Genomic DNA, 14803 nt, shown 5'->3' with positions numbered 1-14803 from the left:
GGGATATTCTGGCCTATTACTGATGTGTGCACCGTCAGTAACACGCCTGTATTAGGTTGTAGGTATGTTTTCTTTACATGTATACCTTTGTCTTTTCTTTCTTGGGGTCTTAGCTCTCAATAAAGGGACCATATCTTTTTTATTTTCACCCAGGTGCTCCAGAGAATATTCTGTACAGAATTAGAAACGAAATAAACCTAAACTGTGACTCTGAGCTGATGAAATAGTTTTGGAAATGAGGTTATCAAAATGGCTGTATTCAAATGAGTGTTTTCTGCTTTCAAATAGTTATCTTCAGAAATGGAACCTTTGCTTATACAAATTTTGAAGTCTTCTTTAGATAATACTTTATAATCTCTGAAAAGCAATTGCATTTATTTATAATCAAGTATCACTTTAAACACAAAGGTTTTATCCATATGGATCAGATTACTCCTTTGTCCATCAGACTTAATTCTAATTTCTGTGGCATTCTCCTGAATCAGATATTCTCCATTTCTCTGAAGGTGAATCTAAGAAGAATTCCTAAGACTCTGGTCAATGGCAGCATTATTGTGGAGACCACGTGGCTTCCCAAGGAAGCTCATAAGAAGTCAGCATCCATCGATAAATTCTGGCCTGTTGGTTTTACGAAATCATTTATTTTCTAGTCATTCCTTGGGTAACTGACTGAAATATGCATAGGGAAGCAGAGCAAGGCCCCTGGAGACTCCAGCACCCTTGGAGAAAGCGGATGTCTACTTCTACTACAGACTCTGGGAGCACAAGGACTGACAGTTCCGGGTCCCATGGTGACCCAAAGAAAATTAAAGCCTGGGAGTCTTTTGTGACTGCCTAGCCCATGAATTTCTAATTATATGCAGAGAATTAGATCAGATTAATCTTGGGGAAATGCAACACTATTTGAATTTATGTGGCTAATACTATTACATGTCCTAAACCTTGATCAGGATTGAATAGATGGATGATGTGAGGGGCTTCTCCAAGTGACAAGTAAACTTACTGTCTATCATGCCAAGTAGAGTGACCCACCTTTGGTGTTTTTTTTTTTTTTTTTTTTTTTTGCGGTATGTGGGCCTCTCACTGTTGTGGCCTCTCCCGTTTGCGGAGCACAGGCTCCGGACGCACAGGCTCAGCGTCCATGGCTCACGGGCCCAGCTGCTCCGCGGCATGTGGGATCTTCCCGGACCGGGGCACGAACCCGTGTTCCCTGCATCGGCAGGCGGACTCTCAACCACTGAGCCACCAGGGAAGCCCCACCTTTGGTTTTCTAGTATGAAGCATAACTACCAGTAAATGTTTGACAAACCAACTCTTGGGGTAGGTGGGGGAGCCCTGATTTGCTACCAATGGTTTAATAACGGGCCAGCAAAAATCCTGAGGGTTTTTCAATGATCTGTCGTGAGTCTGAGCGAGCAAGATCCAGCTCATCCCTGGCGGGTATTTGACCACTGGGCAGGTGAGAGGAAGATCCTGTGAGAACGGAAAACAAGCACGATAGGATACTGGGAGGTGGGAAATGCAGGAAGTAGGCCAGAGGTTATAAACGCTGGCCATCGTGCACTTTTACCCCGGGTCACTTTGGATTAGTTAATAAAGAGGACTGGGTGGGGGGCTGACGAAGCATGAGTAACGCTGGCCTTCCTTTTGACCCCTGAGCTCACCTGACTCCAGTTGCCCACTGTCCAGTCTGATGGACACAAGACGTCTCTGTTGCAGGAGGTGAGGGTCTTGGGCTTCAGCAGGTGCTGGCAGTCTTGAGCCGGGAGAGCCTGCTGCTCCTCAGAGCCCATGGTCTGGATGCACAGCACTGTTCGCTTCTTCTCTCCGTGGGGCCCACATGTCGCCGAACATGCTTCCCACTCCCCTGCCCACCACCTGCAGACACACATGGATATGTCAGAGAAGATCGCCTGGAGGAGACACACATTCAGTTCATCCACTGGCAAGAAACTGGGAGCAGACGCTCTGATTACAGAACTGGGAGGTCCCTGAAGATGCTCCAGCCCAGCAGAGGGAGCTCTGCGGACAGGGCCACGGCTAGCTTGTTCAATCACAGCTCCGGAAGCCAGCAGACTACTTGGCATAAGTAGATGCTAAGTAATGATGTCTGTAAATGGAAAAAAGAAAAAAAAAAAATCCCTCTCTTTTCAGTCAAGAAAACTGAGGTCCAGTTTTCTGTTGTGCAACCTTAGGAAAGTTTAGGCCTTACTCTCCACATCTGTTAAATGGGTGTAACGACACTGACTTTAGATGAGTGATGTGGATGCAACGAAACAGCAGTTTATGTACAGTGCATGGTACAGAGTCTGACATAATACAAACTCAGTCATTTGTAATTATTGTTCTTTGGACTTCTGCTTTTGATCAAAAGAATCCAATCAGAATCTAAGTCTCCTGGCTCTTAATTGAATGTTTTTCTATTTCAGTGTGAAGCAGGTACTTAAACACTTACTAATTTTCCATTATTTAGGAGATGATCAATCAGGGGCATGGCCTTCATTGACACCCCTCCCCCATCTCCTTCAGTCTACCTGTTAACATTCTCACTGGTCCCTTTAATAAGAAAGGAGTAGAAAAACAAGAAACTTATGAAATAATTTCGTTTTTTGTCAGCTGTTCTTGATAAGTTGAATAGTTGAAACTGTTGGCTAAATTAATATTCTGGATTCTCCATGGAAAAATGAAGATGTGTGCTCTTCCTCTACCTGTTATCATGGAAGATTGGCTCAAGATTCTGGGATGTGGGCCCAGTGGTTTCACAGAAGTTGCTTTTGAAAGTGGTGAGGAGCCCTCTTCGGAGCCCCCTCTTTTCTTCCTTCCCCATCATTGTGCAAATCTTCCTTAACACAAGATACAGAACAGGTGTCTTGACCCAGTGTGGTTTGGGTCCACCGTGGCTACAGACGTATGGTCTGCTTATTCATCCCTCTATGCAGGAATAAAATGGAATATTTGTTTTTCATGGGAAAACAGTACCGCATGTGAATTCCTTCATTCCTAATTTTAAGGAAACCTTCTGACCTTGAGACAGTATTGAATTTTGAAGAAGATTAAACTTCGTACTATTACTTATGTTTACAAAATATTGGATTTATTTAGGTAGAACTTCTTTGATTCTTATACTTTTTTTTTTTTTTTTTTTGCAGTACGCAGGCCTCTCACTGCTGTGGGCTCTCCCGTTGTGGAGCACAGGCTCCGGACGCGCAGGCTCAGCGGCCATGGCTCACGGGCCCAGCCGCTCCGCGGCGTGTGGGATCTTCCCAGACCGGGGCACGAACCTGCGTCCCCTGCATCGGCAGGCGGACTCTCAACCACTGCACCACCAGGGAAGCCCTGATTCTTATACTTTTAATCTCTGGTTAAAAATATTAGAAGAAAGCTCTTCCTCAAGTCTGTTATACTCTTCAGTTAATAAGTAAGATTTCTTATTGATTCTTTGGTGCTTAACATCTGGGCATCTGGTGCGGATAAAGAGCTAATATTGGAACCATATGATATGACACCAAATAAATGCCCACTCTATTATTCTAATTACTCTGTCCTACCTCTGACATTTCTAAGGGAGGCCAGACACACTATCAAATAGATCAAATGCCGTTCTGGAAGGGCCTTAATGTGAGCTGACTGAAAGTCTAATTTATCTAGTTACTTGCTACAAGGCTTTCTGCTATGTCACCGCAAGGTGATAACAGACTTCCTTGGTTCTCTTTCTGAAATTTCCTCCACAGTCTCCTGAGGACATCTTGCATATGTTTGTCCCTAGTTTAAAGCGAAACCCATCCTCTTTATTTTCCAGGCTCAGGACTCAGGAGCTATTGCCAAATTGTTCTCTGTTGTCCATCTCATTGTTTTCAGTGTCTGCCATAACCACACCTCTTCTGGGAGATTTATAACAGAAGACTGTTTACATGCTCTGAGGGATTGGTGAGAAGGACAATATAACATAACTCAGCAGGACAAAAGGCCAAGCGCACCCATTTATTCACCCCCAATAAGACAACCTTTCTGGTTTCATCAGCATAGAATCAACAACAACTTGACTTTTTCCATTTTTGCCATTGATTTTTCTCTTGCCAAAAAGTCCATGACACCTGTCAGACCTAACGTACAATTGGATAATTGATCATGCATTGTCTTGGATTGTTCGTTCGTCTCTATAATTAGTCAATCTTATCATTCCATTTACTTTGTAAAAGTCCTAAGGACTGGGGCTCTATCAGTGATTCTCACTGTACCATCACCTGGAGAGCTTTAAAAAAGTTATCAGTGTTCAGGCCCCATTGCTATACTGGATGGCCAGAATCTCTTGGGCATAGGGCCAAGGTATCAGTGTTTTTTAAGGGTTCTTCGATGACTTTCATATGAAGTCAGGATTAGAGACCACTGGTGTTATGATACCAAATAAATGGATTTGGTTGTTTATCTTTAAATTTTCCTACCCCAAAAAATGGACACTGTGGTTTTAGTATGAATTATGTGTAATACAGAAGTGTGTGTATGTGTGTGTCGAGACCCTCAAAGAACCTGTAGTTGCCCTAGAAAAGTTTACTATAGTTTGGAAATCAAGTACAAAGATCTGTATCTTCTACCCACACCCATACCAGTGCTTGCTCAGGAAGCTCTGACTACCAATAAACCAATAAGCTACAAAAATTAACTCTTTCTAACTCATTACTTGGAAAACTGAAAGTCCTAATCTGAATTTGTTAAACTCTTGCTCAGAATAGTAATTTCCTTAAAAATATCAATTTTTATAATTACTATCTTTGTACTAATCTTTTCCCTAATAGCACTTACGTACATCCCCAAATCCAATTCAATTGGCATTCCACATTCCAACATAACAATCGTTACTACAATACAGGCACTATTGCTTCCTTGATCCTTATACACAGTGTATCCAGATTCTCACCGTATCCTGTTCCTTCCACCTCATTTTCTCTAGCTTTCTTGTTGTCTCCCATGCACACCATGCTCATTCCTCTCCCACCTCTCATGGACTTTTCCCAGTCTCAGTGAGCCCATTCCTTTCATTTAGATGGGTGGTTCTCAACCAATGGAGAGTCCCACAGCCACCTCCCCAGGGGACATTTGGGAATGTCTGAAGACATTTTTGGTTGTCACAAATGAGGGTGGAGGTGTGCTCTTGGCACACCTCTAGTGGGCAGAGAACGGGGATGCTGCAAAATATCCTACAATGCACAGGACACCCCCCACGGCAAAGAATTATCCAGCCCAGAGTGGCTCTAGTGCTGAGGCTGAGAAACCTGGATTTAAATCATGAGCCATTCTTTTGGCATTGAAACCTACATGAAGCTGTCAGGGTGGAAAGAGTTTATGGAGTTGGAGTTTATGGAGCATTTGGATATGCTGGGCACCATCATAGCTGTAGGCTAGCAGAGCTTTACTTTGTTGTAAACCAAAGTTCAGAGAGAGGTCCATATAAAGAAGAGACTCAAATGACCTCTTTCTGGAGTCAGATACACTTTCAATTCCAAAGAATTTCTTTCTTGACAGGCTATCCCATCCTGGAGTGTGCTGAACAAGACTTTCATTCTGAAAGCCACTGACCATATAACACTTATTTCTTTATTTCCATTTTAATTTTAATTTTTTGGCTACGTTGGGTCTTTGCTGCCATGCGTGGGCTTTCTCTAGTTGCAGGGAGCGGGGGCTACTCTTCGCTGCAGTGTGCGGGCTTCTCATTGCCATGGCTTCTCTTGTTGCAGAGCCTGGGCTCTAGGCACGCAGGCTTCAGTAGTTGCAGCACGCGGGCTTGGCAGTTGCGGCACGCAGACCACACTAGTTGCGGCGCGCGGGCTCTAGGGCGTGCAGGCTTCAGTAGTTGTGGCGCATGGGCTCAGTAGTTGTGGCTCACAGGCTTAGCTGCTCCGCGGCATGTGGGATCTTCCTGGACCAGGGATCGAACCCGTGTCCCCTGCATTGGCAGGTGGATTCTTAACCACTGCACCACCAGGGAAGTTCCCAACACATATTTCTTATGTTTAGATTACCAGAAGCTTTTATTAAATCTTTAAAATCTGTCTTAAGTAACCATTTGGGAAAGAACACAGAATGTCCAAATTGGATGTAGAGACAAATTTTTACTGAAGGACAATAAACCAGAAATAAAAGATTAAATATTACACATGAAATCATTTTAGGAGGGGGAAATGACAGCTCTGAATGATGGGTATGAACTTTTCAGATAGCATGAAAATTAGGTGATAGAGGAAGATATTGCAACTTGAAATTCATATCCAAGGAGACTACTGGACTAAGCTTTCAAAGACAAATAATATTAACACAGCCATTGACATTTATTATTTATTCTTTAAAAAAGCAAATCAACTTAATTTCCATTCTTTACTCCCCTTGTGAGTTTGCAGGCATGATTTAGCTTTGAAGTTAGAACTTTCTGCTTGTTTATAACATTTTCATTGTGTTTTAATGTGTGAGAAGTATTGTAAATTTTGGGAATCTGATTTTACCAAAACCTGTTCAGCCTGAGATCCTGGGCAGCAACATGGTGTACTAGCACCAGCATAGAATTCTCAGTAGACCAATCTAGGTTCAAATCTAGACTCTACCACTTATTGTTAAGTGACTTGGGAAAATTTTTGTGAAGACTTTAGTGTCCTCATCTGTACAATGACATAAAAGTATCTACCAATCAGGATTGCTAACGTGAATAAATTGTTTGGTAATATGGAAAGAGCTTGAAACAGAATGGGTTCTCAATCCAGAAATCACGCTCCTTGGTATTTACCCAGAGGAGCTGAAAACTTTTTGTTCACCCAAAAACCTGCATATGGATATTTACAGTAGCTTTACTCATAATTGCCAAAGCTTGGAAGCAACCAAGATGTCCTTCAGAAAGTGAATGGATATTCCATCCAGACAATGGAATACTATTCACACTAGAAAGCAATGAGCTATCAAACCATCAAAAGACACAGCGAGGGCTTCCCTGGAGGTGCGGTGGTTGAGAGTCTGCCTGCCGATGTGGGGGATGCGGGTTCGTGCCCCGGTCCGGGAAGATCCCACATGCCGCGGAGCGGCTGGGCCCGTGAGCCATGGCCGCTGAGCCTGCGCGTCCGGGGCCTGTGCTCCGCAACGGGAGAGGCCACAACGGTGAGAGGCCCGCGTACCGCAAAAAAAAAAAAAACACACGGCGAAACCTTAAATGCATATTACTCAGTGAAAGAAGACAATTTGAAAGGTTATATACTGTATGATTCCCATTATATGGCATTCTGGAAAAGGCAAAACTATGGAGACAGTAAAACGATCAGTGGTTGCCAAAGGAGGGAAGTAGAGATGAATAGGCAAAGCACAGAGGAGTTTTAGGTAGTGAAAATGCTCTGTATGATAACATAATGATGGGTACATGTCATTATATATTTGTCAAAACCCATAGAATGTACACCACCAAGAGTGAGAACCCTATGGTAAACTATAGACTTTGGGTAATTATGATATGTCAATGTAGGTTCATCAATAAAAAAGTAAATAAATAAAGCAAAAGAAAAAAGTAAAAATAGTGGGTTCTTAAAAATTGTTAGTTACCTCTGTACCACCTGGGAATACTAACCACCCTCTACGCCCTGACTTTATCATGAATCTTTTGGGAAGCTGAAATGCAATCATAAGTAAGAAGGACTTCTGTAAATTAACCATTATGTTGGAATATTCCCTGGCATTCTATGTAGCTTATCATATGCTACTTCAGAATGCATTTTCAGCAATTGTACCTGTTATGTGCTGTATTTACTTAATATTTTCAGGAGTCAAATATCTCTAACCAAGTTACAGAGCCTTATCTATTTCAACAGAAATGAACTACCTAAGAGAAGCACCATAGGTGAATTTGCCAGTTGTTATTTTGATAAAGATTTAGTCCAGATGCATTAAATAAACAAATACAGATTCAGGGAAAAGAACACATATACAACACTAGGACAAATAAATATTAAAGATGAAATTTCAATAAAATTAGCTAGCTGGGGTCAAGTACAGGTACCATAAATATTAAACATAAATGTATGTATGTATGCATGTAATTTTGTGTGTGTGGTGTGTGTATCACCTTCAGTATATATATAAAAAAAAACAAACAAGGGCATACATTTTACTTTCCAGTGTTAAAAAACCACACTGGGGGACTTCCCTGGTGGTCCAGTGGTTGAGAATCCACCTGTCAATGCAGGGGACATGGGTTCAATCCCTGGTCCAGGAAAATACTACATGCTGTGGAACAACTAAGCCCGTGTGCCACAACTACTAAGCCTGTGCTCTGAAGCCCGCGAGCCACAACTACTGAGCCCACGTGCCACGACTACTGAAGACCGCATGCCTAGAGCCCGTGCTCCGCAACAAGGGAAGCCACTGCGGTGAGAAGCCCATGCACCGCAATGAAGATTAGCCCACGCACAGCAATGAAGACCCAACGCAGCCAAAAATAAAAATATAATAATAAAAATAAATTAATTATAAAATTAAAAAAAAAAACACCACCACTATTGGGATCATTAATATCCGTCTCTGAAGGCTGTGCCTTTAGCCTGAGGTCTGAACTGGGTAAATTCAGGCTCGATCTGCTAATTTGTTGATCTTGAAGTATCTCAAGCTGAAGCCCACGCATTAATCATGTCCAGAAACTCAAGAAACCCAGAACTTGGGAAATAGATACCAGACAGAGAGAAATCAACACAAAAATGCTACCAAATAATAAGGATTTAAAAAACTTGTCAAATTGCATGTACTTTGTTCTTCTTCCATAAGTATAATCTTCAAATTGTTTAGAGAGAATCGGAGGAAATTATGTTTCCAACACAGTAGCAGAAACTGGAAATAGGATGGATTGTTTTCCTCCCTGGAAGTACAGTGGTGTAGAACGGCAGAAGCAGCAGCTGCAAAAATGATCACCAGCTCACCAAGAAAACCTGGGCACCGGATGTCACATTTGTGCTGATTGGGACAGCACAGTGACTGCCTGGTAACCTGGTTCCAGGCATTTGTGGCCATCAGCACTTCCATTCTAACTGCCGGGGCTTCATTACTGATTTTGTGGGAAGGGGTTGTGTAATTGGTCCATTCCAAAATTTTGCTCTGAATCAACAAACTGCATCCATGTACTCAGCTTAGGAAGCCTTCCAGGAAAACAAAAACCCAAAGTATCGTTTACCTTGTTCTAACAATGCCGCTCTTAGAACTGAGAGATAGAGAGATGTGAGGTAACCACAAAGCCCCAGGGAGGACAGGGACCATAGACAACGATGAGCAGGGAAGGCATTAGGAAGGCATCCAGGTGCCTGCCTGCTGAGCCCTGACAGCAACAGCTCCGTCTTGCTGGTGTGCGTGTATCTCACGTAGCCCTCCTGGCTGTTAGCTTCCTTAGGAAGTGACATATTTGTGTTACTTCAGAAAATCCTTTGCCATATGCTCTGAGGAAACCCTAATCACATGGTTTTCCAAGTTTTGGTGCTTCTATGACTTGGTGGAAGGATTGCCTCTGCTCTCCCCCTGCTTTTACATTATGCTTACATTAATTAGTATGCTGCCTGTGTTAGTTTCCTAGGGCTGCTGTAACAAACCACCACCAACCTGGTGGCTGAAAACAACAGAAATCTAGTTTCTTATAGTTCTGGAGGCCAGACATCCAAGTCAGTATTACTGGGATGAAGTCAAGGCTTTGGCAGGGCTGTACTCCCTTCGAAGGCTCTAGGGAAGATCCGTTCCTTGTCTCTTTTCAATCTCTGTTGGCTGCCAGCACTCCCTGGCTTGTGGCCCATCACTTCAATCTTTAGGCCAGTGTCTTCAAATCTTTCTGCTCCAACTTCATATTGTTTCTCGTGTGTGTGTGTGTGTGTGTGTGTGTGTGAGAGAGAGAGAGAGAGAGAGAGAGAGAGAGAGAGAGAGAGAGAGAAAGTTCCCTCTGACTCTCCTATAAGGACACTGTGTTGGAATTTAGGGCCCAAGTGGGTAATCCAGCATAATCTCATTTCAAGACCCTTTAACTTAATCACACCTGCAAAGACCCTTTTTCTAAATAAGGTAACACTTGCAGATTCTAGGGACCAGGATGTGGATATCTTGGGGGTTAGTCTTTAGCCACCATATGACTACACTCAGGGCCAACTTCAAGTCCCCAGAGCTCAGCCTGTATCATTTAAGAATTCCTCTATCAAAACTCCTCCTCTGTGTCTACCAGGCTTCAGCCTCAGCTCATCTCCTGTCTGCCAGCCTCTGGACTCTTGCCCCAGTATCTGTCTCCTTCTAGCCCTGGTTGTATCTTTTTTTAAAAAATAAATTTATTTATTTATTTATTTTTGGCTGCATTGGGTCTTCATTGTTGTGCGTGGGCTTTCTCCAGTTGCAGTGAACGGGGGCTACTCTTCGTTGCAGTGCATGGGCTTCTCATTGTGGTGGATTCTCTTGCTGTGGAGCACGGGCTCTAGGCACATGGGCTTCAGTAGTTGTGGTGCAAGGGCTTAGTTGCTCTGCAGCATGGGGGATCTTCCCGGACCAGGGCTCGAACCTGTGTACCCTGCATTGGCAGGCGGCTTCTTAACCACTGCGCCACCAGGGAAGTCCCTAGCACTGGTTGTATCTTATTATAGAGTCACCTTCAACTAGAAAGTTCTGTAATTAGAGTGCAGAGGTACGTAAACATAACCACCCTATGACAACTGAATTCTGAATTCTGAAAATAGTGAAGCCAAGATTTTAGCTACAGGTGAATAAGAAAATGTCAGATACCGATTGATGTCTCTTCTAAAATAGAGAGCTGCTACAATCTTCAATCCACACTCTTCTTTGACCGTGTTTCTTTTATGGATACGGCTAATATCCCCAGCTATACCTTGGCCCCAGCAAGTGAGCGCCCGAATCAAAATCTTCTGGTGCCCACCACACCTAGCAGAGTGCTCGCTTTTCCTCAGACACAGATTGAGAAAGGAGTGAGGTACATGCCTCTTTGAGTAGTCTGCTGTACGTCGACCTGCTGCAGGCTTAGAGCTAGTTAGCCTTGAGTATTAGGAGGTCTGCCTGGAACCAGGTACCCAGACACATATCTCTTATTTTTTTTTTTTTGTGGTACGTGGGCCTCTCACTGTTGTGGCCTCTCCCGTTGCGGGGCACAGGCTCCGGACGCGCAGGCTCAACGGCCGTGGCTCACGGGCCCAGCCGCTCTGTGGCATGTGGGATCTTCCCGGACCAGGGCACGAACCTGTGTCCCCTGCATTGGCAGGCGGACTCTCAACCACTGCGCCGCCAGGGAAGCCCCATATCTCTTATTATATCACAATATCACAGTGCTCAGTAAATGGTAACTGTTACATGGTTATTATCACTGTCGTATCTCTCATGGAAAATAATGAATGCTTAACAAATATTTGCTGGTAATATTAAGGCCCAGGCAGACTAAGTAAAGTAATAAAAATGAGAACCTGAACCCCAGGGATGAAATTAGCTTCAAGAAATAAACAGCTGTGGTTTTAAAAAGGTAGCCACTCACCAGGGAGGGTGGCTTTGAAAAGTGAGGTGAGAATCCCAGGCGTGTATGTACTGGTAGTCAGCTAGTGAGGGCAAAAGGAAGTGACTGATGACAGTCTTTAACTCTGAGGGAGACTAAGTATGCTGGAAGCCCATAAGCTCTGTGGCGTGATAGGCTATTGATTAGATAAGGCTAGCGATAGGAAACATTCCTCTTTCCTGGCTCGTTCTTCCCTAAGAAGGATTTATAGAAACTGCAATTACATACAAAACCTAGAGGGGCCAAATCCCGTGCTCAAGTCCCTAGTTCTTCCCAGCAAGAGAGTTACAGGGAAGAGCAGCAGCTCTGTCCTGCCTCAGTGGAGGTGGGGTCCAGCTCTGGACCTCACAGCCCACTTTGTACCTGGAAGAAACCACAGAACTGGATAGAGAATCAACCTGACTCTGAGATGAGAATTCCCTGGCCTCTGGCACCTCGCTGTTTGGGCCTATAAGAGACTGACACTGTTTGGCTTAACTGACTTGTCTAGACACTTCTTTTTGACCTAGTTCTCTGGCATTTATCCCATTCTTCCAGCTCTTCTTTAGAATTCAGCCTGTCACTTGGTAGATTGATTATGCCAGCTGGCTCCCTCCTGTTAAACTAAACTCTTCTTAATATGTTTTCTTGGGACTGGAATGAATGCCTGATGGAATCTGCAACCGAACTACATCCTGTTTAAGGACAAGAGAGAATGAAGACACTCCCCAGAATTAATTCTTTCTTTCCTTTCCTCTCTCTTTCCTTTCTCTCTATCTCTCTCTCTTTCTTCCTCTTCCCCAGCTAACATCCCAGCTACCTTCTAGAATCTTGAACCAATACGATTAGGAGCAAGTGAATACCTGTATAACAGTGGTTCTCAACCAAGGGTGATTGTGCCCCCAGGAGACACTTAGCAAAAAATGTTTGGAGACATTTATGGTTGTCACAACCTGGGTGGGGAAGATGGAGTGCTACAAACATCTAAATAGACACAGGCCAGGGATGTTGCTAAGCATTCTGCAATGCACAGGACAGCTCCTACAACAAAGAATTATCCAGCCCCAAATGCAGCAGCGCTGAGGTGGACAAAGCCTGGTCTGTAAGTCCACTCTTCCAGGCAGCGACCTGAACGTGTCAGCATGTTATCTAGAAGCTTCTGTTGCACTGCTTGGTAAGTGCTCTTGGAAGAGCCAAGCCCAATTAGCTAAAGAATTTTTGGATGATTTACATACCATTCTCTTCAACAGCGCTTTGGGACTTAAGTCTTACCAAATAATTAAACACAGATCACACAAGCTTTGTAAGAAATACTGCTCTCTGGGGAGAAAATGTCTCCTTCACAGCTTGTCACAGGTTCCAACAGCATAGCCACAGAAACTTGTGACAGCTTTCTTGCATTTATTCTAATAACAAAGCCACACAGCCCTCTTGCAGCACCGAGCCCTGGATTACTGTTAAACCAGCCACCACTGCAGGCAGACACGCAGATCTCCAGTGGTTACCGACGCTTACCTGGGTGGACAATCCTTTTCATGGCACTTCTTCTGTCTCCCATTGGGTTGTGTTTCTGGGTCACAGAACGTAGCTTTCACCATCCCACGACCCTTCTTCACACAATGGGCAGTCTGGCGGCGTATACCTGGGGGTCGGGCAGAACGGTTCACATATATTAAATCCCGAGCCTACATTCTCAGTGTCAGGTGAGACCCCTGGTCATGCCTACAGCTGATGGGAAGGTTGTCCATAAAGTATTTGGTTTTAACATAGGGGTGAGGAATGGGGACCTCTTATTCTCTCTACTTATTGCTGCAGGAGGCAATGGGTGGAAAAGATCTTGCTTAGGAAGGACCACGGATAATATAGGCAGATTAATATATAGTCTAATATAAAGATTACAATCTAGCTGTGGAGACTAGACTAACACACATATACCCCCCCACAAAAAAACAGAAAAAAAACAAGGTGAGATTTATATAGTGAAAGCAGATACCATCACCAGTTGTTATAACACAATCATACATTACTATTTTAATGAAGGAATGGAGGAGTTGGGAGCTTTATATTAGTTGTTTATAAACTCTGAAAGACAGGAATCAAATTCAAAATAATGTTGTGAAGTTTGAGAGGTGATGTTTTTTAAAGTAGACGGTTTTGATAGCAGGGGTTGATAATACTGCTGCTTTCTGAAATCGGGGTGGTAAGTAAGTGAGTAAGAGAAGCACACGGGAATGGCCAGGTCCACAGGAAAGCAAAGCACATGTGTGGGCTGGATGTGACTTTGGATATATAACAATAGTTAACACATGTGGTGCTTGCCTTGCCCAGGGCACTATTCAAAATTGTGTATGTGTGTGTGTGACTACCTATATATGTCCCAGACAAATATATATACATATGTAAGTGTGTGTGTGTGTGTGTGTGTGTGTGTGTGTGTGTAATGTAGTACCTATTATCCACCATGATATATAATGACTGAAACCTCACAACAGCTCATTGAAGTCAACACTGTCATTACTGCTATTAGATGAGGAAACGGAGGCACAATGAAGTCACATAGGTTGAGAAGGGAAAAGAAAGGACCAGTGGCTTTGCTAGCAGCTAGGATACCATTAGCAAGAGAACGCAGAGGAGTGGCCAGAACCCCACAGACTAGGAGGTAAAGGGCAGTGGGAAAGAGAGTCATCAGCTCTCTGGAGAGGGTTAATGCTTCTTCCCATGAGAAATGTGCAAGGCTGGGTGAGAAGACTGAAGACGGAGGCCCTGGGGATGGAGCCATCAGTCTGCATGGAGTGGGGGCGCCCTGAGCTCTCAGGGCACCCAGGACTCGAGTAGGCTCACTGGTGAAGCCCAGAAATGGAAAGGCCATGAGTGCACCAATAAGCTAGTCACCTCCTCACTTTAGCGCCCATGACCTGGAGGGGCTCCCCCACAACCACAAGGCTGGCGGGACCTGAACTGGGGCGGCTCCCCTACCACCTACTGCCTCACACTCCCTCACGCGGACTCCTCCAGTCTCCCGGGCTGGCTGCATACTCAGGTGCCGGACACTGCATCTCGCCATTTAAAAATGTCAGAGGGAGTTGCAGAACAGTAAGTGAAGCCTTTAAAATAAATCAACAATATTTTACTGTTAAATTAATGTTATTTTATTCTTGTAAAGAGATAGGTAACTTTTCAACCACTCAGGCTTTCTCAACTGATAGACTACGTGTTCTTTTTCTTTTGTCATATAAATAAAGCACTACGAACAGCTGGAAGCAACATTATGAAAGAAACTTTCAT

The 14803-nt window shown here is 43.8% G+C and overlaps 1 protein-coding gene across 2 annotated transcripts in view; it reads right to left on the bottom strand.

The window, feature by feature from the left end:
* The window catches only part of ADAMTS12 (ADAM metallopeptidase with thrombospondin type 1 motif 12), a 394308-nt gene that overhangs the window by 79360 nt on the left and 300145 nt on the right, over nt 1–14803 (bottom strand). For both annotated transcript variants that reach the window (XM_032628621.1, XM_032628622.1), the window contains 2 exons: nt 13034–13160; nt 1665–1878 (listed from right to left, as the gene is read on the bottom strand). In XM_032628621.1, coding sequence (XP_032484512.1) covers nt 1665–1878; nt 13034–13160 — 341 coding nt within the window. The remainder of the gene's footprint in view (nt 1–1664; nt 1879–13033; nt 13161–14803) is intronic.

This window comes from Phocoena sinus, chromosome 3, assembly GCF_008692025.1.
Source record: "Phocoena sinus isolate mPhoSin1 chromosome 3, mPhoSin1.pri, whole genome shotgun sequence".
In the NCBI taxonomy this organism is placed as follows: Eukaryota; Metazoa; Chordata; class Mammalia; order Artiodactyla; family Phocoenidae; genus Phocoena; species Phocoena sinus.
This window is presented reverse-complemented; position numbering and strand designations above follow the sequence as displayed.